The sequence below is a fragment of the Parasteatoda tepidariorum genome, chromosome 8 (assembly GCF_043381705.1).
Source record: "Parasteatoda tepidariorum isolate YZ-2023 chromosome 8, CAS_Ptep_4.0, whole genome shotgun sequence".
NCBI lineage: Eukaryota > Metazoa > Arthropoda > Arachnida > Araneae > Theridiidae > Parasteatoda > Parasteatoda tepidariorum.
Genome location: NC_092211.1, coordinates 67,413,645 through 67,438,879, shown reverse-complemented (window position 1 = coordinate 67,438,879; position 25,235 = coordinate 67,413,645). Strand labels below are relative to the sequence as shown.

The 25,235-nt window shown below is 28.9% G+C and overlaps 4 protein-coding genes across 6 annotated transcripts in view; 1 reads left to right on the top strand and 3 right to left on the bottom strand.

The window, feature by feature from the left end:
• The window catches only part of LOC107443628 (E3 SUMO-protein ligase NSE2), a gene marked incomplete in the record, with an annotated part of 21,610 nt that extends 19,400 nt beyond the window's left edge, over nucleotides 1-2,210 (bottom strand). The window contains 1 exon segment of the mRNA XM_043046944.2: nucleotides 1,941-2,210. Coding sequence (XP_042902878.2) covers nucleotides 1,941-2,064 — 124 coding nt within the window.
• A 45-nt stretch (nucleotides 2,211-2,255) lies between these two features.
• Nucleotides 2,256-11,612, top strand: LOC107443627 (uncharacterized). 3 transcript variants are annotated; one of them, XM_016057562.4, is made up of 4 exons: nucleotides 2,256-2,384; nucleotides 5,643-5,761; nucleotides 8,117-8,317; nucleotides 11,302-11,612. In XM_016057562.4, exons 2-4 carry the CDS (start codon nucleotides 5,672-5,674, stop codon nucleotides 11,491-11,493), a joined length of 483 nt encoding a protein of 160 aa, XP_015913048.1. In that variant the 5' UTR covers nucleotides 2,256-2,384; nucleotides 5,643-5,671; the 3' UTR covers nucleotides 11,494-11,612. The 3 variants fall into 3 exon arrangements, with proteins under 3 accessions (XP_015913048.1, XP_015913046.1, XP_015913047.1); XM_016057560.3 differs by having other exon boundaries at nucleotides 2,332-2,418; XM_016057561.3 differs by lacking the exon at nucleotides 2,256-2,384 and adding an exon at nucleotides 2,477-2,511.
• A 6,899-nt stretch (nucleotides 11,613-18,511) lies between these two features.
• LOC107443617 (RING finger and CCCH-type zinc finger domain-containing protein roquin) lies at nucleotides 18,512-23,928 on the bottom strand. Its single transcript, XM_016057547.4, has one exon. It carries the CDS (start codon nucleotides 23,220-23,222, stop codon nucleotides 20,223-20,225), a length of 3,000 nt encoding a protein of 999 aa, XP_015913033.1. The 5' UTR covers nucleotides 23,223-23,928; the 3' UTR covers nucleotides 18,512-20,222.
• Nucleotides 23,929-24,822: 894 nt separating this feature from the next.
• LOC139426147 (protein FAM200C-like) lies at nucleotides 24,823-25,140 on the bottom strand. The gene has a single exon (XM_071183914.1). The coding sequence runs from the start codon at nucleotides 25,138-25,140 to the stop codon at nucleotides 24,823-24,825; it is 318 nt and encodes a 105-aa protein (XP_071040015.1).
• Nucleotides 25,141-25,235: the final 95 nt, after the last annotated feature.

Sequence of the window (25,235 nt, the reverse complement as noted above, 5' to 3'; positions counted from 1 at the left end):
ATTTCTATAAGTTCTATCTTATTACAGGTTCTGGGTAATCTTTATTTATGCTCTAGTAAGCATTTTTGTCTGCAGATCTATACATTTATAACTTTTCGTTATTATCGAAGATTATGCAAATTTATACTTAAACAATTTAAACTTATTAAGAAATGTAAACTTATATTATGAAATTGAAAAAAAAATCTACACAGTTTTATTCTATGCATGTAGACTTATTTTATAAACACGAATTTCATCTATTATTATAAATTCATTACACATACATTTATAACGATAAAAATATCTTGCAGAAAGATATTGGTTCTAATTAGGTTTGTCGCAGAAAGTCAGAAAAAATTCTGCCACAGGGCCTTCATAATTTCATGTTTCTAAGTCATAGAGCAGCAAAGCGAAATGTAACTTTTAAAAAAGAAACAATTTAGAAAAAAAAATTCGCAAAAAAAAAAAAAATTTCATTTAAAATTCTAAACAACATAGATTCAGAATTTCAAGAAAAAAAAACTCTGTTAAACATATAATGGTTCTTCTAACATACCAAATCTTTACTCTGTGCTTATGATGTTCTTAAAATGAGTTTCTGTTTTTTTCCTCGTTCAAAAAATATGTGTAATAATAGAAAGGCTCTACATTATAGTCCCATCACAATCAATATATTTAACAATCAAGCAATATTATAAAATTTTTAATAATATAATGTTAATGTTCAGCAATAAAAAATACGACGGTTTACTTGAGTTGTATAGAAATAGAATTGAACTTAAAAGGGCCCCATCATTTTCAGTAGCTTAAGGCCCCGCCAAGCTTAAATCCGGCCCTGATATGGCCAGTGACTTAATAATTATATTGTTCAGCCGTTGATGAATAATTTCACAATAACTTGTTAAAAGAAATATTTTCTTATTTGTTGCTCTGTAACGCATGCGCTCTGAAACTCTTGCTAGCTGGAATTATTTTGTCTGCTTGTCAGTTGGATTAGTGATTTCATATAACGTGTTTACCTTAGAATTCAACAGCCTAATTCTCCACGGTTTTATTTTATTTTTTATTACTTTAGCTTTTATGCGAGTTTCAGGGCGCATAGTTCCTTTTCCCAGCTATTTTGGAAGTTCGAGTATGTTATAGGTCTGCTTTCATTTTAAAGATTATAATAAATAGTTTATTTTGGCAATTTAGTTTTATTTCCTTATTTGATGGCTCATGTCAGTCTTACCCCACATATATTCATAAGTGTATTTTATTCAATTTCATTGTTAGGGACTTCAATTAAACCCTAATTTTGTGGCATTTTAATTTTTAACAACCTCCCTTCAAGCTGAGATCAGTGAGCAGAATAGTTTTGTTTTTAAAAAACAAAAAGCAGCACCACTGCTGTATAAATAGCCGCTTTCTTCTACCAGTACCAGAAATGAATTCTCGCAGTCAATCAGTGATGGCCATTAACAAGGAGTGGTGGCAGTCTTGAGAACAGCATCTTGAGAACACACCACTCAGAAATAAATATTTACCCAGCATAAATGATACATGACTTAAATTATATTTTAAAACAAAACGTTGAAATAACCTACACTTGTCTGTATACAAAAGTATGCAATGATTTGCAATCATTCCTTATTTGAAACCTAAGGATAAGTATATTGACTTATTAACATATGGTTACTTTAAACTCGTGTGAATTATGTATGAAAAAATCTATAAGGTCATAGTTTATTTTTTCAAAAATTTAAGGTTCACTTCTTGCATTGATATAATTCTCAACAAACTGAAATTTATTTAAATTTCACTATAAAGTCGGAATAAACTTAAAGAGAATGCTAGAAAATTTAACTTTGTAAAAACCTTAAAAAGATAGTTTAACGATTAAAATTCATAAATATATATTAAATTAAAAAGAAAATTTTCAATATTAATTGATAATAAAACTTAAAATAAAATAAAACCTTGGCTAAATTCTAAAATGTCAGACTTCATCTTGTCGCAGTGCTTGAATACTTCACCCAAAGTTGATTCAACTTCCAGTAACTGCTGAATTTCAGAAGAAATGGTAGGTAGTCTTTCCTCCATATCCCGAAGAAATTTTATTTAATAAAATAATGAAAAACTGCAAAGGAATTCTCTTTCTCTAACATAAAAAACCAATCTTTTTGTGGCTTAAAATACGGCACTACAAAAGACATTTGAGTTTGCGATCCGCGCAGAAGAGCAGGGTCAGTTGTTTACATTTATTCCGTATAAAATGTTTCACCCGTTTCAATCAGAAGCGTAAGAAACAAAGAAGGCAAAAACTTTACGAACTAAAATATTTTACTTCTGACTTTAAAACCTGTACTGCAATCAATCTATCAATTTTGTTTTTGTAGCTGGTTTCATTTATTTATTTATCCGTAAGTTGTTTTACGAATACGAAGTCCCAATTAAGTACTATATATTTTATATGTTTATTTTTATTTGAACGAATTAAAAGACTTATACTAAACCATTTCTCTGTCTGATAAATATTTCGTTACTTTTGTAATATTTTACTCTTTATTTTGTTACTATTGTTACTGTAAATAGCAACAAAAAATTATAACAATAATCAATTCTGTGGTTTAACCTTCTTAGATTTTCTTATATGAGATTTAAAAAAAAAAAGAATTTATACTTTGAATCTTATTATTAGATATCTATATAAATGTAATACTAGTACTACTCAAATTTGGTTATTTTACATTTTTTATAGTAACAGTTTTGATACAATATTTTGAACAAATAAAATTTGATTTTGGCATGATGCTATCTTGTCATATTGTGTTTTTCATTTATGTATGTATATAATATACATCGGCTAATCAAAAAATGTGTTTGGACAGCACACTATTTTTAATTATTTATTTTTTGACAGCTCAGTCTTTCAGCTGTGAGGTTCAGTTCAATCCTTAATTGCAAGGGTCTTTCATTTTTATTTTACCTTTTAATTAAAAGTTTCCCTAATAAATCAATTAAAAAATTTTACCATCAGGGTTGCCACTCCACAGGGAGAACAGGGAAAACCTGGAAGATACAGGGAATTTAAAAATCACCTAAAATAATAGGAAAAATAGACGGAATTTGTAGTTTTTCTTTGCAAACTGGGAAAATACTGGGAATTTTGTGTCTTAATTTCGTCTTTGAAAAAATGGTGACCACTCAAAGCACAATATATGGCATATTTAAGGATGATATTTCAGTTATGCTAAACTATTTAATTTACTCTAACATTATTTGTTTTAAATATGTTCATATGCAGGTGCTAGTATAGTACAATATAGCTTACACAAAAGTGCAGTGATATTGTGTTTCCTCTTAATATATTGTGTATAATATATACAGGACAATTTCAAGTCTACATATTTTAACATACTTATTTTTAATTCTTTGTATCGAGATACAAATGTCTCATGATATATTTTCTTTTAAGAAATAATTATATATTCTTACGAGACTTTATATCTATTTAACTTTGGAATTTCGAAGTTTTTTTTAAAATCTTGCATTATAAGGACTTTGCAGGGATTATTATTATCACATGGGATAAAGCTAAAATAAATAAAAATAATACATAATTAAAGTGAATCACTATGAGACTTCTGTTAGTTAATATATATATATATATTTTAAAATTTATTATTGCTAGTATTTTATTATTTTAAGCTTAATTACATTTCCAAGACTAAAATGGCATAAAAAATGTCATTTTTTTTTATTTCTTAAACTATATATTTTTATAAAGCACTAACAATGCTACGCTTTTTGTTCCTTTAAGTTCTACAAAAAAAGAGATGTGACGCTCCACCTTTCACAGCTGTCAAAAACCATGACTTCAAATTTTTATCTCAATATTTGTATTATTTTATCTCAATATTGAGATTATTTCCCAAATCCGTACCGGTTTGCATCGAGTGAAACTACTGAGGTCCAAAGTGCTAATTCCCTACTCTTGGATTTTGAATATATTTTTAAAAAATAGTATGGTGGCTTGCCTGTGTAAGGGTAGCTATGAGTTTTACTCCATTGTTGAAGGGCAAAACTGGGATTTTTATTTAACAAGTCACTGTGTGGTTATTACCGAAACTAAGCAAGCAGAGATATTATTACTGAAATATTTCCCTAAGTTTGAAGTTCCTTTATGATGAAAAACTGTTTGCTCTAATAACTTCATCACTAAAGACTGATATTAGGCAGAGTTCTCCCTAGGAATAAAAAGGGCAGGGCACTTCCTCACAGAAAAGAGCACTTTGAATTTTGAAAGGGCACTCACTTATCGCAAAAATTATCAAAAATTTATCAGTTATGTAATAACTGAATTTGATCCTCAACAATTTTTACTACCTTCTTATACTATTTTATATACATATTTCAAAAAGTAATTCCCACTCATTAACTAAACAAAAGAAAAATTTGTAGTTAATAAAAAAATAATGAAAAACATGCTGAAAGACATTCTTTGAGCATATTTTTTTTTTTTTTTAAAGTAAACTTAAAAAAAAATTTTAATTTATAAATAACTTGAAAGCTTTTTTTTGTAATTTCAAATTATGAAAAAATAAACATTTAAAGGTGCATTTTTTTTTATTAAAAAAATGGAAAAAAATTTGAAATCTCTTAAAAAATTTATCTCTAATAAAATATTTTTATGTATAAAAAATAAATTTATAAATAATCCTTACAAAGTAAATATTTGTAGTAATAGTAATCAGGATTAAACCTATAAACACAGATAAATATTTAAAAGTGAGTTATTATTTTTTTTTAATGGAATATGAGTAAAAAGACAGTGTTTTTAAGGGATATCGGGTTATTTCTGCAAAGAGGGCATAGCTATAGGGATCGAAGGGCAGACAGGGTGGGTCATCATTCTGAAAACGTTTAGGGAGAACACTGATTATAGCTTATTCTCAGAACCTTACATTTCTAAGGGCCCCCGTGCAAGTTATATCCAAAAATATGTATTTTTTTAATGGTTATGAAAAATTTAATTTTTTAATGGTCATAAAAACATTAATATTGAAATATTTAAAACTTTATTATCGATTTCAATCATATTGATAGATTACTATAAAAAGTAGTCTTCATATTTTTATTCCTAGAAATCAAAACCATTAAGTTAGAGTATAGATATATTTAAATATTTTTAGATTGTTATTTAAGCAGGGCAATTGTTAGCAAGTATAATTGCTTCTTGTTGTGTTACACATTCTGTATTCTTTAGTTTTTTTTAATTTTTTTTCAAGTACAGTTGATTTTGGTATGATTAACATATTAATAAAATGTACTTATATAAAACTATAGTAATTCTTCATTTTATAAAGAAAAAGAATTTTCTATCAACTCTTGAGGGGGGTGGGGAAACAATAGTAATTAAGAAGCAGCCACAGTTCTTGTGAGTACAAACAGGAGCAGAGCCTCCTAGTAAAATAAATTTTTTCTATCAAATAATGTATTATCAAATGTACTATCAAATAATTATTTTAGAATATCTTTTTAACCATAATGTTCAAAACTTCATCCTTCCGTTTTATTTTTTGTTTTTATTTTATATTATGTTGTAAATGCCATTTTTTCTTTTTTGAAACAATAACAGTTATTTTCCAGCATCACTAATATTTTCTTTCTTTTTATAGAATTGAAAGTTTGTTTGACTCATCTAACAATGAATTGGATGATTAGAAAATCATATCCATCGATCAAGCTTTTTAAAGCAGAAATATTGTCAATTAATTCTTCACTAACATATTCTAAAGTAAGAAATAATCCCTTTATTTAAACTCTGAAGCAATGTAAATTTTTTTGTTTATTAAAGTTCAGACTTTATGCTGCTTGTTAGTCTGTAGTGTTAATTAAAAAATCTTTATATCTACTTGAATGTTAAATTTTCAAAAATCTCATATTTTAAATGAATAAAGCAGTAAGAGATTCAAGCATGCAAACAAAACAGGAAGAAAAAAACATTTTCCCAAAGTCATTACTGTTATAGTGCGGCTTTGAGGAGAACTCCTCCAGACTGAAAGTCTGGGGCTGTCTGCTGCTATGGTTACAAGCGAGAGCACATTTCTAATGGGGGGGAAATGGAGGAAAGAAGGTGTCGATTGGTTTATTTCTGATGACCTACGCTAACGTTATTTACCCCACACCCCTATTCGAAATTACCTTTCCTCGTAACCATAGTACCCGCCACCTCATAAGCAGAATACTTTCAAATGTTCTGCAACAGGATTTATTAATTTATACAAATGTTCTGCAACATTTCATAGCGAAAAAAAGTAAACTTTACCTTAAAATACTATATTTTCATTTTTTAAAATACAGGATCATACGCAGATACACTAGATTATTTTTTAAACCATGGCAAACATTCTTGATTTGTTACTTTTTCAATCACTTTTGAAGTACAAAATTTTGTTTCTGACGATGATGTTGAATTATTAATAAAATGCCTATGATATGAAGGTCCAAACATTAAAATAAGGCTGCCTTAAAAATCTTTCCAAGAGACAAGTGCCCAGATGATGCACCATTTTCAAACGCAAACATTAGCTGGTCTGTTGTTCCAACAACTTCTTCATCTCCATCGAAAGCATTTGGTCTTTAAGAAACGCTGTCACTTATTCAAGATACAAATTGTTCTGCAGGACTTTGTTCTGCAACGTACGTCACAGTTTTAGGCACTTTCTGCTTCTGGGTCCGCCACGATGTGAGACGGATGTCTGGAGGAGTTCTTCTAAAAGCCGTACTATACTAGTATTTTTCTGATGATATAGATATTGTATCTATAACTAAGAAAGATTTGATTGAAGCATTCATAGCCCTTGAAACTGCAGCTTAATATCTTGACTTAATTGTCAATGAAGGAAATTTTAAAGTCATAGCAGTAACAAGTAAAACACCAGATTCATCACCACTGTAAATAAAACAGTATTATTTTACAAAATTTTATCAGTTTAAATACTTGTGGAACAATTGTACATAATAATAATGACAAAACAGAAATTAATGACTGAATAATAAATATGGCTAATAGATGCTATTTTAAATTAAGAAGGCAGTTCAAATTAAAATACGTGAGTAGGGAAACAAAAATATAATTAGTATATAAGACAATAGTAAGACCAATAGTTTTATATGGAAGTGAGTGCTGGGAAATGAATAAATAAGAATAAAATATATTACTTATATTTGATTGAAAGATCTTAAGAAATATTTTTAGTGCAGTAAAGGAGAATGATGTGTGGAAAATAAAATACAACTTTGAGTTATACAACATATACAGAGGAAAATATAAAGAGTTATATATATTTATCTATATATATGACAATGAGAGCTCAGAATTAAAGTTGACTTTTCACAACCCAGTAGGAAAGAGAAAGATGAACATATCGTGTAAAAGATGGTTTGTTAATGTAGAAAAGTGCCTGTGCAGTGTAGGATGTAAGTGCAGGGGGAGAATTATGATGGAACTAGAAGGAGAAGAAAATAATACAGGGGTGTCACTCTTCAGTCCTGAGGACTGAAAATCAGTCTTGAGAAAAGATCTGTGGGAGATTTCGTCAAGTTTCGGTCTTTTATTTCACCTAACAAAATGTTTAGCAAACAAATAATTTCTCAACTGGAGGTGGACATACAATATGCAGCAGACACTCAGAAGAAAAAATGCTGGGTGGGAAAATTAACTATGCATCATGTGACATATTGGAGGAGATTTCATTTAGAAAGCCTAGGAGTGATACTGGATTAAGAGAAAATAAATATTAAACAAAAAATATTTTTACTGTAACTGATAGTGTTACTTTTTCCAAAGTATGCTATTCCTTCCCCCCTAGCTTTGCAGGGGTGTAATTTATGCAACTGATGCACATAAAATAAAGATCTCAAAAGCATGCCAACAGTAGTTCCTTAACAGCAACAAGTGTGATGCAACCTGCATTAACTGTTGATTGGACAAAATAAAATTGCTGTACTTCTCAGTATACATTTCAGTTCTCCAATGCTTTGTAATTGTTTCTGTTCAGTGTTTGAATAATTTATTTCAATTCTTTTGCTGATTTATAGTATTATTTTTATTTCCAGAAGTTAAATTAATTTTTTCACTCACTTTCAGATACTTTCTTGCAAATATAGCAGTCGTCGCAAACCAGACGTTTCTGACATACCTGAACTGAATGAACCGCCATTGAAAAAATTTTATGAAGCTTATTATCAAGCTGAGAAAGGTAGAGTCCATGATAAAAAACCTTGGAAAATTAAATGTGAAAAAGGAAAGCTATATTACTGGTGTGCTTGTGGATGGAGTCATGATCAAGTAACAATTATATTTATTAAATAACTTTTTTTTATAAACACCAACTATATTTTTAAAATAATATTCTCAACTATTTTTTAATTTTCTTTTGGACTTATAAAACATAGAGTTTTAATAAAGTGCTTAAAGGTGCTTATTTCATTGGGCGTTTTTAAAAAGTGCTTAATTTTCTGTTTTTCAAAATAAGATTTTTCCTTTACTTTGTTGATTTTCGCTTTGAATTATGCAAAAAGACACAGTCCACATTCAACGTTTTCATAATTAATTCAACCCCAATCTATTTCGGCGTATAGTCAGTCCGTAGCTTATGAAAACACCATTTGTTTTACATGATTCAAAATTTCATGATTTTTGACAATTGTCAAAAACAATGCAAAAAGGTTTTTTTTTTTTTGACATGGCGGTTAAAACAAGATATATAAAACCGTCGATTGTCAAAAACTTTCCAACCCTGGCTAATTATGATATCTTTTTTAAGTGCTTAAAAATATTTTTTGAGTGCTTGAAAAGTGCTTATTTTTTGCTGAATAATTTGACTATGCACCCTGTAAAAGACTGATTTGTTACTGCTTTATTGTTAATGTTATATAACATTTTCTTATCATTCAGATGAGAGGGTTTTGCAATTACAGTAGAGTCTCGATTGTTTGAGTTCCTAATAAATCCGAGCTAATGAGACAAAAAATTACTCTTGCTTTCGCATTGATTACAAACAATGACTAACACCCACATAACACGTGGAACGATTACCACGATTGGTTTAATGTTGGAAAAAAAAAATTTTGTTAAACACTGAAACATGTGAACAGTGTGTTTAAACAAATTTTAAAGACAATTATTTTAAAGTATAATTAACCTGATGCAATAATATAATGAATATTGTAAGTTGGTGTAATGCAATAAATGTACCCTGATTCTCTAATGTACTAATTTTTCTTTAAAAATAATATATAATATCTATTAAGTGCTGAAATTTAAAAATGGCTTTATTTCTAATAATAAATGTAATAATTTAAATATTAATTAAATGTAATAACTTAAATATTTATGAAATTTAAAGTTTTCGATAATTCGAGTTTTGGAAAGTTTGAGGTAGGGTCGGTCCCGTCCACCTAGAATTATCAAGACTCTACTGTATATTGTTTCAAATCAACAGAAAACAAGGGAGTTTGTCTTCTGATAACAAAGTTAATTTGCATATGAAATAAAATCTTTTATTTAAAATATTCATTATTTTTTGGAATATACGTAGCAATTATTATTGTTTCAGTCATTTTAAAAAGTGTATTTTAACTTAAGTAAAATCTTGATTATTCTAGATTAAAAGTTCCTTAAAGGTGTTCCATGGAACTCTAGGGTTCCACACTCTCTTTGCAAGCTTTATTAAAGGTTCTGCCAATTCTCTTCACATTAAATATTTTATATCTATATATTTTGTACAGATAATACAACATGCTTTCTTATCATATGTAGCAGATCTGTTTTTTTTTTAATTAAACTGCACTAATATAAATGAGGAAAAAAAATACAATAGAAACTACAATTTTTAGATTTCTTTAGCAAAACCAAAATAATCAACTAACAAAAGGTTTGTTTCTTACAAAAATAAAAATGATCAATTCTACGTAAGCATGCAGTACACCAGTGTTTTTTATTTTGAAGGTCTCACATATAGCTGAATTAAAGTAATTGGATAATTTTATTGAAATTAATAAAATTATCCAAAAAGTGATACAGTTATCCACGGATAATTTAAATCGATAATGGGAAATTTTTAATACACATGTTTAGCATTTATATATCTACATTCATTAAAAAAAAATCTTAATACTTAATGTAGAGTTTTATCGAGGAAAGAAAGGCTAAATTTTAAATATTATAAAGGAACAATTCAAAAATCAAAACACATATTTTTAAAATCTAGATATTTTTTCTAAGTGTCACTCTTTTAAATGGTTCCATACGCTTTTTAAACTATAACTTTTTTCACAAATTACTGTTGAAGTTTAAATTTCATGCAGGGAATTTTTTTTTATATATACTTTTTTGAAAAAATGACATCTAAGTCTTTTGTTAACAATGCTAGAGGTAAAGAGCACTGAAGTCCAAATAATCCTAGAGGCCCCCATTTTCCATAACGCTAGTATTTTACTTTAACTGACACTTTATTGACATTAACATTTTTACCTTGACTAGAAGATAGAGAGAAAATGCCCAATTATTTGAATTTGATTGAATAAATATTGTTACCAAGCATATGTAAAATTTGAGAAAATAAAGAAACGATCTGAATACATACATAAAATTTTGCGTAGTTACAATGCAGAAATATTAAGTTTAATAATTCCTAGTTGTTGATTAAAAACTTTTAACCTTTGCTTTTTTTAAGTATTTCATTTAATGATAAGCTGAAATACAAAATGAATAAATTCATTCCTAATAATCTTATGATCTTTTATTCAATTAATTAATTTCTTATTTTTAATTTTTGAAATAACTAAAAAGTATTTAAAAGAATCGAACAGACTTTTTTTTATTCAGTTTTGAATTATTATTTATTAATAGTATAATAGTTATAATGTAATATGCAATATCTGTGATAAATTCTAATACACCACAAAAAAATCTGAGCTTTGATGGCTCAGTGATTTAGACACTGAACTGTCATTTTGAAGAACTAGGGTAAGATTCCTAAAGGAGGCTTGAAACCAATATAGCTTCAGATGTCTGGGTAGCAGCTTGGCTGAAAAGTAAAGGCGTCTGGTGAGCAATGCCTACTACATTTGGCCGTTGGTCACAAAATTGTAGAACACAAGCCTCCATGATCCACAATAGGCTGTTGTAGTTATGCTTTACTTTTTACAAAAATATCTAAGTATTAATTTATAATTTCTAAATGACAGTAATTTATTCATTTTTGTTTAATGTTAGTTTTTATGTCTTTAAAATATTAGAATTAAAAATTAATAATTTTATGTTGATAGCCTCTCTGTGATGGAAGATGTGTACTTCCAGAAATGAAGCTAAAAATGAAACCAGTCTTATTTAAACCAGCAATAACAAGAGAGTATTGGCTTTGCAACTGTAAACAAACTAAAAATCGACCATTTTGTGATGGTTCACATAACTCAGATTTTGTAAAAGCTTCTCACTCTGTAATACGAAGAAAAGAATAATGGTGTAAACAAATTTGTAGTTATAAAATAAATGTTATATTTAATTTAAAAACTCAACTTTGGAAATGTATATTGTGTTCAATTTGTTGTTTTGAATAAAAAGAATTTTTGTTCTTTTAGTTTAAGTCAGAATTTTTTCCTTAAAGGTACAAAAAAAAAACTAAATAAAGCCAATGAATTTACTAAAAATGGCTTAAAATTTTTTAACAATTATTTTATTTTACTTTTTTAACAATGCAATGCACATTATAATATTTAGAGAATGTCGGTACCATTAAAATTTGACTCAGATCACCTTAAAATAAACAATCAGTGTTCTTCAAACCAACAATCAACATTAAGAGATGGTATGTTATGGATTTTTTTAATTTTGGGTTTTGCGTTACCATTGATATTTTGTCACAAAATAGCATATTTTTAATCATAATTGTGATCATTACAGACTGTTTGAAGTTTTTCATTTAGATTCACTTTGTTAACTTATTTTTTAATCTAATATAGACATGTGAACTGACTAGGTAAAATGTTTACAGTCTAGCTTTATTTTTTTGTTACTGGTCGTTTGAATCGGTGACTAAATTTTCTTAATTTATTATATATATATATATTTTTTATATATCTGTGTTGGTGAACACCTCTATAGAGTGACTCCCTTGACAATTCAGGTTTTAAACACCTGTGGGGAAAATAATGATTTTTTTTATTAATCTTCTTCACTGGCACTTCTAATTTAACTAAGAATGTTTTAATACCAAAATAAAAATCTATCCATTTATAATATTTGCACAAATTATAATAAAATAAGTTTTTTAATTTAATGATAGTTTTTACTTTAAGTGATTTTGGTGTTGTTGAAATGATCTTTTAAAGAATATTCAGATTATCATCAAAACCACTGGAGATTTAATAATTATTAGATAGAAAAAAAAATTGTTTGAAAAGCTAAGGACAGTTGATAGATAGAATCAGGGCTCGAAAAACCAGCCATCCGCCCGTCCTCGGCGGTCTAAAATTCCCCGCGAACAACGAATTTCTCCAATCTGACGTCCGTGGGGACGGCCATTTTCCCGTTAATGTTGGTGATACATTTTCAATTTTTGTTATCTTACGAGAGTCTAGCGCCTCACTTCTAAAATGACCCTCTAATCTAGAAATATAGCAACATACTGCGCATGGTGGAATTGATGTTTTCTCTGTCTCCCATACTGCAGTGGTTGAAAGGGACTTATCAGCAATGAACTTACAAAAAAAAAAAAAACACTACGCACTGGTCTTAAACAAGAAGCGTTAAACGCAATTATGAACATATACCTAAATAGAAAACCCCTTTCAGAGTTTTGTGCAGAAACCTCTGTAAATCATTAGCTTGATAGTGGAACTTGCAAACATCATATTTGATTCATTTAAAAAACGCAGTACCCTCGGATAAATTGACATTCCAGATAACTTGACATTTGCCATTTAAATTATTTCATAAAAGAAATACTGGATTCCTATTAGTATTCCTTTTATTACTGTATAATGCAATCCTAGTATTTGTAATCCTAGTAACTACTAATTCATTCTGGAATTTATATAAATGTTTGAAATAAATAAGAGAAAATTATATTTTTATTTATTTAGAAGCGACGGGTTAGTTTCAAAGGAGGACGGGTATATTGTTGGACAAGCCGTTCTCGGGGACGGGTAAAAATTTTGAGTTTTTTCGAGCCCTGGATAGAATTGTGATTCAAAATATATCGGGTGATTTGTTAATTATCTCAACTATTTACATATTTGCAGACACAGAGTTCATTTGAATTCAATTTATAATTGCAAGAAAAAACTAGATTTAAAATCTTCTAAAAATTCTCCTTTCTACATTTTTAACAAATATTAAAATAATGAGAGAGAAAAATAAGAGAAATGATAAAAATATCTCAATGATAAAAATCACACATTTACTTATATTTTTTTTTAAATTTGCGCTATTGCAGATAGAACTTTTCTTATTGTTTGTATAATTTTTGATTAATTAAAGTATACACTTGGGCTTATGGGTCTAAATAATCTGATTTTATTAATTGTGTGATAATTAATAAATTATTTTGTATAAATTTAGGTCAAAATAAGTGAAAAATATTATATTTAGCATTTTAATAATTTATGGTTATGATATACAGTAGGAAAAACAGGACTCTTTTTCTGTGTTAAAGGTAAGATCTTCCAAGCACGGCTCATTTCCAAACAATTTTTCAAATTTTTAGTTATTTAGATCTAAAAGAAACAGTTATTTATCATTGAAATTCTTTTAATTTACAAAATCCATTATTGTTAAATTTTTGAATATAAATGAAAAATATTTTTTCTTTTTGGATTTTATATTTTAGAACAAATATAATTCTGATAATCAAGATTTTTTTAGTAACTATTAGTTTTTTTATAATTAAGAAATACAAAAAGATATTTTTGCTTGTAATTAGAGCATCAGAAAAAAATATATAAAAGGGACACCAGTGTCCCATCTGCGTCAGGGTTAAAGTAGCAAGCAGCTAAAAATTTTGAATTTTGACACAATTGAGTGGAATGCCACATTTATTTATACCATTACATACTTTGATTAGCAAGACTGCCCAAAGGAGGAACAGAACCGCATGATGTTGAGTTAACTATTATTATGAAAAATTTATTCCATCACCCTCGAAGATTTTTTTTTCAATTCCATATTTTCATTACAAAGAGAAAAAAAAAATGAAGGAAAATTCTGATAATCTGTAAGGGGATTACCCATTGATTGCTAGAACATTTTCCATAGTTAACGTTTTTTTAAAGTATTTTTTTTTTTTCAAATTTAAGTATATCTTATTTGCCTTTCAATTTTCCTTTGCAATATCTTTTATTTTTTTCTAAGTGCTTGAATTTTTAAGACTTCTTTATCAAAAAAGAGCATCATTAAAAAAAATAATTAAAATTCAAATAACCTCTCACAGACTTTCAGTTAATAGGATTGTTCCAAATCACAAGTAATAAAGAAATTCCTATTTTATGCAATTCATGTTTTTTTCCAAAAAATTTTCAAATTATTTTTTTTTTTTTTGGATTTTATATTTTAGTACAAATATAATTCCGATAATCAAGAAGATTTTTTTAATAACTATTATACAGTTTTATTATAGGTAAGAAATACAAAAATTTATTTTTGCTTGTAATTAGAGCATCAGAAAAAAATATATAAAAGGGACACCAGGACCAGTGTCCCATATCTGCGTCAGGGTTAAAGTAGCAAGCAGCTAAAAATTTTGAATTTTGACACACTCATTGGTTGCTAAAACATTTTCCAAAGTAAATGTTTTTTTAAAGTATTTTTTTAAAAATTTAAGTAGATCTTATTTGCCTTTCAATTTTCCTTTGCAATATCTTTTATTTTTTTCAGAGTGCTTGAATTTATAGGACTTCTTTATCAAAAAAGAGCATTAACTAATTTAAAAAAAAAATTAAACTATCTCTCACAGACTTTCAGTTGATAGAATTGTTCCAGATCACAAGTAATAAAAAAATTACTATTTTATGTAACTCATGATTTTTTTTTCCATCTCGGGTGTCTCTCTTCAAAAATCACAAGATTGAGCACTTAATAAATTTGTTTAATGTAATCTAGCAGCATTTTATTTCTTATTTAATAATTTGAATTGATAAAGGTGTGGTATGAGAAGCGGCAAAAAATAAAACAATTTTACAAATAAAAATTTGTGAATGATTATTTTGGTTTTTCAACTTTATTATTTGTAGAATTGTCAAATGTATTCAATTCTTATGAAATCTTAAGATTTATTTTTCGGTCAAAAATTGAGAGTTTAATACTTCTTAATCAGATCTTAATTTCAAATGCTGCCAAGATTTTTTTTAACGAAATTAGTTAGTGAATTATCAATTATTACTAGTAGTACTTGTACTTTATTTACACTGCATTAGCTGCACAATGAACTATTTGTGACGTTTTGGGAATCATTCTGAGGAAGATCTGAAGACACACCATCACAATTTTCATCCTCTCGCAAAGGGGCTTCACGGTAGATTTTGAGAAAAAGTGGCTTGACATTTCAAAAAATTTATAAAACAAAATTCATTTTTTCAAAAAATTTAGCAATAGGTAAATTGTTATTTTAGGTAGGTATTATAAATTTTATATTTTGTAATATTTTTACAAAATATGTTTATTAGTTAGTGTAATATTTTTATAAAAATTAAACTTATTTAAAGTTTATTAATAAATTTTACGATAATCAATATTTTTCCATCAGTTAAAAATGCAATCAAAGAGACAATTTGCAGTCCTAGCTGATAAAAAATACAGAACATTTTAGTAAAAAATAAAACTTTAGACCCCACAATAATTGAAAATACATCACCTCTGAAGTGTAAATAATATTAGCTGTACAGTTTTATAATTATGAAAATGGGTAAACCTCTCTAATAGAAAGTTACTATAACAATATTTGGGAATATTTCCGTATCAGTACCTACACCAAATAATGGCTAAGATAAAATAAAAGATTTCCTGCACGCATTTTTTTGACTCTTGTAACTAGTTTCAACCCTTTCACTACCACCTAATTCTGTTCAAAAATCAAGTTTAAAAGTGTTTTAATTCGGAAAAAAAAAACTTGATTGATTATTATACATATTAGCATGTATTTCTTTAAATTAAGCAATTTTATGAAGATATAAATATAAAACGAGTTATTAACTTACTTTGTATATATGCAGAGTATCTGCTAAATCTAAACTTTTTAAATCCATGACTTTTACGAAACACTTTCCATGACTTACAAGGGTAAATGCATTATTACTCAATAAAGTCAGAAGAAGATCTAAATGAGTATAACTTTCTTTCTAAAAACGATATTGTTTTATCTGAGCAATGCTTTGCACACTTTTTTAATAAGCCAATTTAAACAAAAGCAATAAAAAAGGACTAAACTATTAAACAAACTGAAAAAAAAACTATATAAAAAATACAAATTAGAACATGGATATAAAAATATTTAAGGTTAATTCTAGGGATTATGTTAATTTAATTTAAAAAAAAAAAACAAAAGTATCAACATCATTCCATGCATTATCAAATTACTATATATATCAAAATAAAAACATTTCAAAAATTAAACAAAAATATTAAATTTTTTATATTTATTAGGTTGAAAACATTTTAGTTGAGTTAATATTTCACTTCAATGTAACAAATATAATTTTGATATAACTACAAATAAAACCAGGGGGCCTATGATCTAAGTCCATGCATGTGAATACAAATTGTGATGCAGGATTTTTAACCTCATGAGATATTATTAACCGTTCCAATAGCCAAAAATCCATTTTGATGAACTGGGACTTTCCATGAATTTTTAGTATTTATCGCTGAAAATCATAACTTTCCATGACCAATTTCAATCAAGGTCAAAATCCCTAATTTTGAAGGAGCACGGATACTCTGTATATACATGTTCATTCAAAACATTTCAATGCAAATATTTAATAAATATTTTTATAAGAATCAGATTTTAGTGCTTCTATATTTAAACAATCTTACTTCCTTGTGCTTGACATTTTTCAATATATAATAGTAAAAATTAAAGAGTATTAAAACTTAATTGTTTCAACATGTTTTATCACTGAAAAATATAATCAAATTACATTCTCGATGTTACCATCTAAGAAAAAGAGTATGTATGTAAATAACACAATTTCTTAAGCTTTTCTCTTTTGACGGTTAATGCTAAGAAATTTCCCGTGACCAACTATTGCACATATTATGTATATCCCGAGATAATTCATACCGACCCTCTTGGTAACCGCTACATACTTTCTTTAAATTTTTGGAGGAAAAAACTGGCGTCTTGAGAAAAATAGTGCTGATATGAAGATAATAACCAACGTTCTTCATGTGATACTCTGAGCATCCCTGCCTTTGCAAATAAAAATTTTTGCAAACAACATCGATACATTCTCTAAGATTTCTTATATAGTTTTTCTCTATTAAAGTTAATAAAATTTTTAAATAAATTCTAGCATGATTTTCACGCATGCGAAAACAAACAAATTTTATAATTTTGTTCCTCGTGCAGAAATTTCTTTCACCTAATTGCACATTTAAAAATACTTTTATAATTTTCAGTTACATCTACTGAAAATAAAATTTTTATAAACTTTTTTATAAATTAAAAAAAAACATCAATGTAGAAAATTGTAAAACATATTTCCGTAATAAAATCGTCAAATTTATGAAGCAAAAAAGATTTTTAAAACATGGAAGGAAAAAAAAATGGGAACATGTCTACGGGTGCATAGCCAGATTTTTCAACAAGAAATAAGCTCCTTTCAAGTACTCAAAAGATATTGTTAATAACTTTTCAAAAGGAAATCATAATTAGGATCTGTGCCGTAATAAAAATTATTTTTTATATCGTTTAAAGTTCTTAATTTATAAACCAAAATTCAAAAACATTTTCATAAACTTTACATAATCATAAAATAACTAGTTTCTGATAAATATTGCAGAGAAAATTGTGGAAATCACACATTTTTTGTAATTTAGAACGACAATCGATACGGCAAAGAAAAAATCTCTTTTTTCAAGATAAAAAATTAAGCACTTTTTACAAACCCTGAATAAAAAAAGCACCTTTAATGGCTTTTAAAAAACGTATATAAAAAATAAGCACCCATAAGCCCTTTTTAAAAACGCCATGCACCCTGTTCTATACAGGTACCTGCACCAAAATAATTGCCAAGTTTTGGGAACTTCCAGGCCATGGCCCATGAGAAGCAAGAAACATTACAGAAGTAGACCAACTCAAAGGGCATAACCATGCCTGGGCAAATCTTTAGAAATTATTTTTTGGTTTATTTATTTACTTTTTTTTGTTTAATTTCTGTATGTTTATAATCCCTTTGGCACCATGGCGAATGTAATTGGCAAGAATCAATACCAAAATATGCCGAAAAAGTTTTCTCTGAAAAGAAAAAAAAGAGAAAGATATCAAACAATGTGAAAATACTTTATTAACAACTTAATAAGGACTATACGTTAAATCAAGCAGATATATTACAATCATATTTTAAATTAAAATTTTACATATAAAAATCATAGATATTGCCTTTGCACATTTCTAATTGAAAAGTAGGTATACATCAAATTATGTATTATAAAGAGGAGATTAAATTTAAATGATTGAATTAAAACAATAAAAATATTATTTTAAAATCATGATATTTAACATCTAATCTAAATTTTAAAGATATCAACATTTCTACAGAATTCAAAAACATACTGGTGCTATAAGATTCAGGGATATACAGGATGTTACGTAATCCCCACCCTACATACGTGCTTTTGGAAACCTTATAAAAAACAAAATAAAAATGTACATATATTTATGAGGTCATCGAATGTCAAACCCTAATGTACAGGATCTTGGCAGTAAAACCAGGTAGCATAGCAGCGGATGCTGCAGATAAAACAGCATCTGTAAATTATGCTTCCTCTCAGAGATGAAAATCTCAAATTTTTTATTTATTTATTTAGAAACCTTGAAATCAAAATCTAAAAAATAATCAGTGGACATAAAGCTTTAAAAAAAATCTTCTTTAAAAATTTTACTTAATTTTCTTAAGTTAATGAAGAATAAAAATTTTATTAAGTAAGAAAAAGGAATTTTGTTTCCACTTATTTCTGAAAAGATTATAGGTCCTTATTATTATAGGGATTTCCATTTTCTATCTTGACTGCATTGGGATTGTAGACAAATTCAAATTTGTAAAGTTGGGGCTGTGGATTAACTCCGTAAATTCAGCTGCAATGTGAAGGTTATAGCCAAAAGACATTGGCAAACTTCACATGCTAATCTTTGAGACTTTAAAAAGTAAGTTTTGCATAAGAAATTACAATTGAAAATATGACTTGTCATTGCTGGCAGGTAGTATTCTTAGTTATATTGCATAATAGAAAGCGGGCTTTCATGGGAGTATTGCAGGCTTATGCATCAATTTAGCAGTGATGAATCGTGTTATGTTATGCATTACAATTATCGGCTCATGAATTTTGAACATCCATTGCAAACACTAGATTATTTCCATCACCTGTATTGTTAAATTTGTTTTGGTCAATTTGCACTGCTATACCTTTATAATATGACAGTCTCATTACTGTTGCATAACACAATTCGATTTTCGACTAAATTTCTTGCGTAAAAACCATTTTACTATGGTCTTCCACATAAAGATCCTGGACATATATATATAGGTTTCATTTTTAATAAGGATTCTAAAAATACATATTGAAGGTGGTGATTACAGGACACGCTGTATGGGCTCACATATAAATTTCCGAATGCCCAACATTGATAATTTGAACCACCAGCAGCTCAAATCGCAGTCTCATTGAGACTTTCCTATACCATGATCATTAATCAAAAATCAAACGACACATGGCAATTAAGCAATTTTATCAGAGAGCATCAAATACTGTATTCAATATTTTCTACAAGATAATATGAAATAACTGTCTCATTGAGACAAGAATATAAAACTGAAATTCCTTTTGGAAACTTCACATTGATAAAAGAAAGCCTCACAAAAGACTCATAAATTTTAATCCTTACCAGAATCACTCATTTCTTACATAAAAACAAAAACATAAAAATTTGAAGGAAAAAAAATTTTTTTTTTTTTGTAATAACTGAAAACAGTTTTTAGTCTTTGAATGTTGTTCTTAAGTCTAATGGAAGATTTTCTGAATTCTTAACAGGAATATTTTCCAAAGTTTGAGAGGGCCAGGGTCCTATGGAAGTAGGTACAGTTCCTCCTGTCTTTAGATCGTATCTTTTACTATAAGGATGTTCTAAATAATGTGCTCCTTCGTTTAATGATCTTTCTTTTTCTTCTATGGTTTTTTCAATCTCCCACAATTCTTCCTTCAAGCTATCAGTATGTTCTTGATATTGCAAAACTTCCTCAACAGGCAAACTTCCCAAGTTTTTATCAGTGGATTCTTCATCGATTCTAAAATACTTCGCTGCTCCATCTGCTGTTTTAATGCAGATTAAATCATTTTCATTTAGAGGACATACTGTACCGTCTATACAATTAATAGCGGCAGTTTGCATATATTGGTCTGATATTAAAGCTATGGGTGCACCATAAGTAACAGATGAAGCAGTATTGAGAGTAGGAGCTAAAGAAGCAGATGGCAAAGGATGACGAACTACTGAGGTAGGACTGGTAAGTTCTCCCATATGCGATACAGCATTAACTTGTATCGGAGCCGGACCCCGAATTAAGCTTTTGGAACATTTAGAAATAGGCCCGTATTTTGACACTAAAGGGGGGTCAAATGGAATAAACTCGTCCTTTTCTGAAGGCCAGAATAACGTACAGTTGGTAAAGTTCAGCTCAGACAACCCATTGGTTCTTTCTTTTACAGTGGAACCTTCAAACTGGCTTTGTGATGAAGCCACTATAGTATAGTCACTATTATTACATACAGTATTTGATCCACAAGAAAAAATGCTTGTAGACGTCCAAGGAGAATAAAAGGACACAACATTGCCATCATCCATGGTTTTCACAAAACAATATGATCCTTCAATAGTTGGTGAAGGAATAATTCCATTTTCTTGAGGTTTAACTGACAATTCTTTTCCAATATTCGCCTTATCAAGCTGAGCTAAGAGTTGTTCTTTCCTTTCCTGAAGTGCGGCTAACGACTGTTCATCTAGCCGTTGACTCTTTATAAAAGGCTTATAAGGGAAAGAGTGTCTAAAATCCTTACTTTGAGAATTCATAGGGTGTCCGATCGGATATGATAAAGCAAATGCTGTATTTTGTGAAGGAAGGCTAGAACTGTTAATAACAGGAGGCAAACATTTATTGCTTAATTTGAATTTGGTACCTGGTAATCCAGAGACGGAATTTGAAACGACACTGAGTGCTGGTGACGACAAGGGAGAGACGTTCTCCGGTGGCAACATGTTATTTCTAGGTAATGCAGGATATGGTGATTGTAAAGAAATAACTTGAGGTGACTTTGAAGATAATGGTTGAAAGGCAGGAGAGTCTGGATTTAAAATATGATTAGATTGTAGCATATTAGAGTTAGATATTATGCTGTCATTCATGTCGGAGTTACAAAACTGAATACTTGAACTAGAATCTGCAGAATCTTCTATTGTGCAGTTGTCTAAATTAAAGGAAGAATCAAACACGTAGTTAGAGATACCACACTCTGAAGCAGCATCAGAAAGTGATGATGACGGATTGCAAGTAGATGCCTCTTGCAAATGTGGGCTGTCAGGATTAGGGCTTCTGATACTTGGAACAGAACTTCTTCCACCAGAATTTCTTTTACTTTTGGCTCGATATTTTTCTAATTCTTCTTGTGAATGAGCAAAAGTACAATTAAGGCCACGGGGGCAATTGTTGCGTTGAGTTAAATAACGGCATATGCTAGTTTTGTATTTGGCATTTAGGTTCAATCTATCCTCCTGCAACTTGCGATTACCAAAATTTTGTACAAAATCAACGAGACCTTTAACGACCATTTTAGCAGCTTCTTGAGCCATCTTTAACTCCTCCCATTTTGGTGGTGGAGCATCTGGACTAGGGTCAATATTAGCCAATAATTCCAAATAAGGCCTTAAAACCGACAGATTTCCAGGGTCTCCAGTTCTTTGCAAAGCAATAATCAATTCCTGAACACTTTGAGAAAAAGATTGGGGTGTTTGCAATTTATCTATAATAGACTGCATATGGGATTTGCGAGCAGTCTCACCATATAAAAGTGAAGACCACTGCTCAGGTGCAATGCGTAAACCAGCTTCAGTAGCTATTTGAACTATTTGAGCATCATGCTCTCTCCTAAGAGCTTCATAAGTGCGAAACTCTTCCTTCAGTTGCATCAACGATGAATCTCCTTCCCGTTTTGACACTTTAAAACAAGAGGCACGGTATAATAACTGCACAACATGCCCAATACTTGTTTTTGAAGCTTGTGGAAAATGAGGTGCAAGTCTTTGTACAACAAACATAACTAAAACTTTCCTAGAAAGTGAGGATCCGTCTTCTAAAGCTAATAAAACTAACTTCAGTACTTCTTCTTGCATAGCGGGACCTAGAAATTGACAGCCCCTTGCCCTAACAGCTGCCCATAAATTGGCAGATAATTGCTGAGGGTTTTGATGTTGAAGAATTAATTCAGTTACTGAACGCTCTCCGATTGATCTCGTAGCTCGCATTGCCCTTGTACGACCTTCTTCTTCCACAAGTTGGCAATTAATAAGGGTAACTAACTTTCTTTGCATCGGTCTGCTTAAAGGACCACTTTGGGGTACCCCATTTACAATACTTGGAGGCGATGATTTTAGATAGAGAGCTAAATCTTCTATGCAATTTTTTGCCTCCAAGTAATATTTATAGTCTTCAATAGCCACCAATGATCCAACAAGAGGTGGTTTTTCAGGTATTCTACCACCAACAAGTTGTAAAAGAGCATAATTCTCTGGTAATTGGTTAATATCAGCAGATATAACTGTCTGATCAAATGGACACTGTTTCCTTTGGAGTTTTGATAAGCAACTTTTGCACATAGTATGGCCACAGCCCAAGCTAATTGGGCGACGAACACTGCATTCAAACTCATTGTAACAAATTGGACAGGATAAGAAATCCGTCCACTGTGGTGCTTGTACAGGCATAGCAAATATTTAAAACCAACCACCATCACTAAAAGTTTTAACTTTGTGAAGTCTCATAATGTTGTAGAATCATATAGGAGTAAAAACACTTTTTTAAATGGATGTTTACACAGCATTCCGATAGATAATTTGGGATTAATGCAGTTATTGATCAAAAGTTGAGTCATTGTGACAATACCAAATAGCATATTATCAATAAGTTTAAAACTCTTCATCAAAATACTATCAAATAAAATGATGATGGTGATGATAGAAATGTTTAAACAACAGTTTCTCAACGCCTAAATCACATATTTTTTTATGTCTTGCATAAAATATTATTTCCATTAGCATACTACTATCTACCAATACGAAAATAAACACCAAGCAATCCGTAAATACTGTTCAAGCACCATACTGTTGACTTATCTATCATTTAGCAAACGATAATAAGTGAGATTTAAGATAAGATTTATTTATGTCACAACACTGAACTTTTTAGCGATTAGTATGCAATATAAAGTAAAATATTATCCTTGTCCAATTCATAATTTGTAAAAATAGTCAATTTGAGATTTGTTTACATCTCTAAAAATATAGGCTTGCATTGATCTGGTATTGATTCCTCTCCCTTAATTGATGAATTGATGTAGAAACTATTCTTCAGAAACGAGTAGAAAATGATAACAATACAATTGCGCAAGAAATGATTAAACACTTTGAAAAGAATGATTATTCTTTTGCAATTTTTGAACTTAATTTAGTTTATCATTGCAAAAATCGCATTTTTATTAGTTTTTGTTTATATATTGATACGATTTAACTGTGACTGCAAATCTTAAAAGCGAAAACCGAAAGTAAATGAGAAAATACAGACTATTTAGCAGAACTTAGATTAAATTAAACAAATTAAATGCTAAACAAAGATTTTTTAATATTAGGAAGCACAATTTTTTATCAATTAAGTTACGAATCTTTTTCTAATCCTCCTATTTACTGTAAGAACCGTAATCTTCATTAGAACGTATTACGTATACAAACTTTAACTTCAAAATATTTTTTTCTTGGAGGGAGAGAGATTGTATTTAGCTGTTATCGTTAATTTAATTATCTAGATGTTTCCATAAATCTTTCACTCTACAAAAATGCTTACGTTGTTAATTCAATGTTATGGTGCAAAAGCTATTACATTTTATTTTAAAATTGCTGTTGTCAATCATTTTTAGCTGTATAATTTCCTTTATTCTAAAAAGTATATATATATATATATATATATAAAAAATGTAAAAATATATATATGTAAAAAATGTGCATTTTTCACTATAAAGGATAAGGGAAACTTATTTACGATGAAAATGTTTCATTTAAATTTCTGATGCTTTTTAATATTACGTATATTAATATTTATGTAATATTTTAATTATGTTTTATGCTTATCTCTTTAAAGCAGCGTTTCTTAACCTTTTTGATACAATTGACCCCTTTTAAAATTTTTTAAGAAGTTACGGACCACCCCCTGAGAAAAAAAAATTGCAAAAAACATCAATTTTTAGTATTTTATTTATTTTAGCATTTAATTTTATTATTTCAATAGTATACAAAATATTTAAAATTAAAATATTTAGTCTGAAGGTTGCTGCTGCTTTTCCTTAAATAATAAATTGAATAGAGGGATGGTTTTCGACAAAGCAACGAGCATAACATGTTCAACATTCAATCGATAACGATGTTTTGTTTTTATTGTCACAACTGTGGAAAGTCCGGCTTCGTTAAGATACACTGTAGCTAACGGAATTATAGCTGAAATAGCTCGCTTTACAAGCAATGGGTAGGCTTCTTTCACAGAAGACCAGAACTCTCCGAGTGTTTTTGAATCGAAATCCATTTTTAGCAAGGACTTTGTTCTAAGATCAATAAGCTCATCTTTGGCAAGGTTCATATCATCGATACAGTCAATATCACAAAGAAAAGGATGACGAATCCACAACTCATCTTTTATCTTTATCTCATCCAAATTAAAATATTTTTTCAATG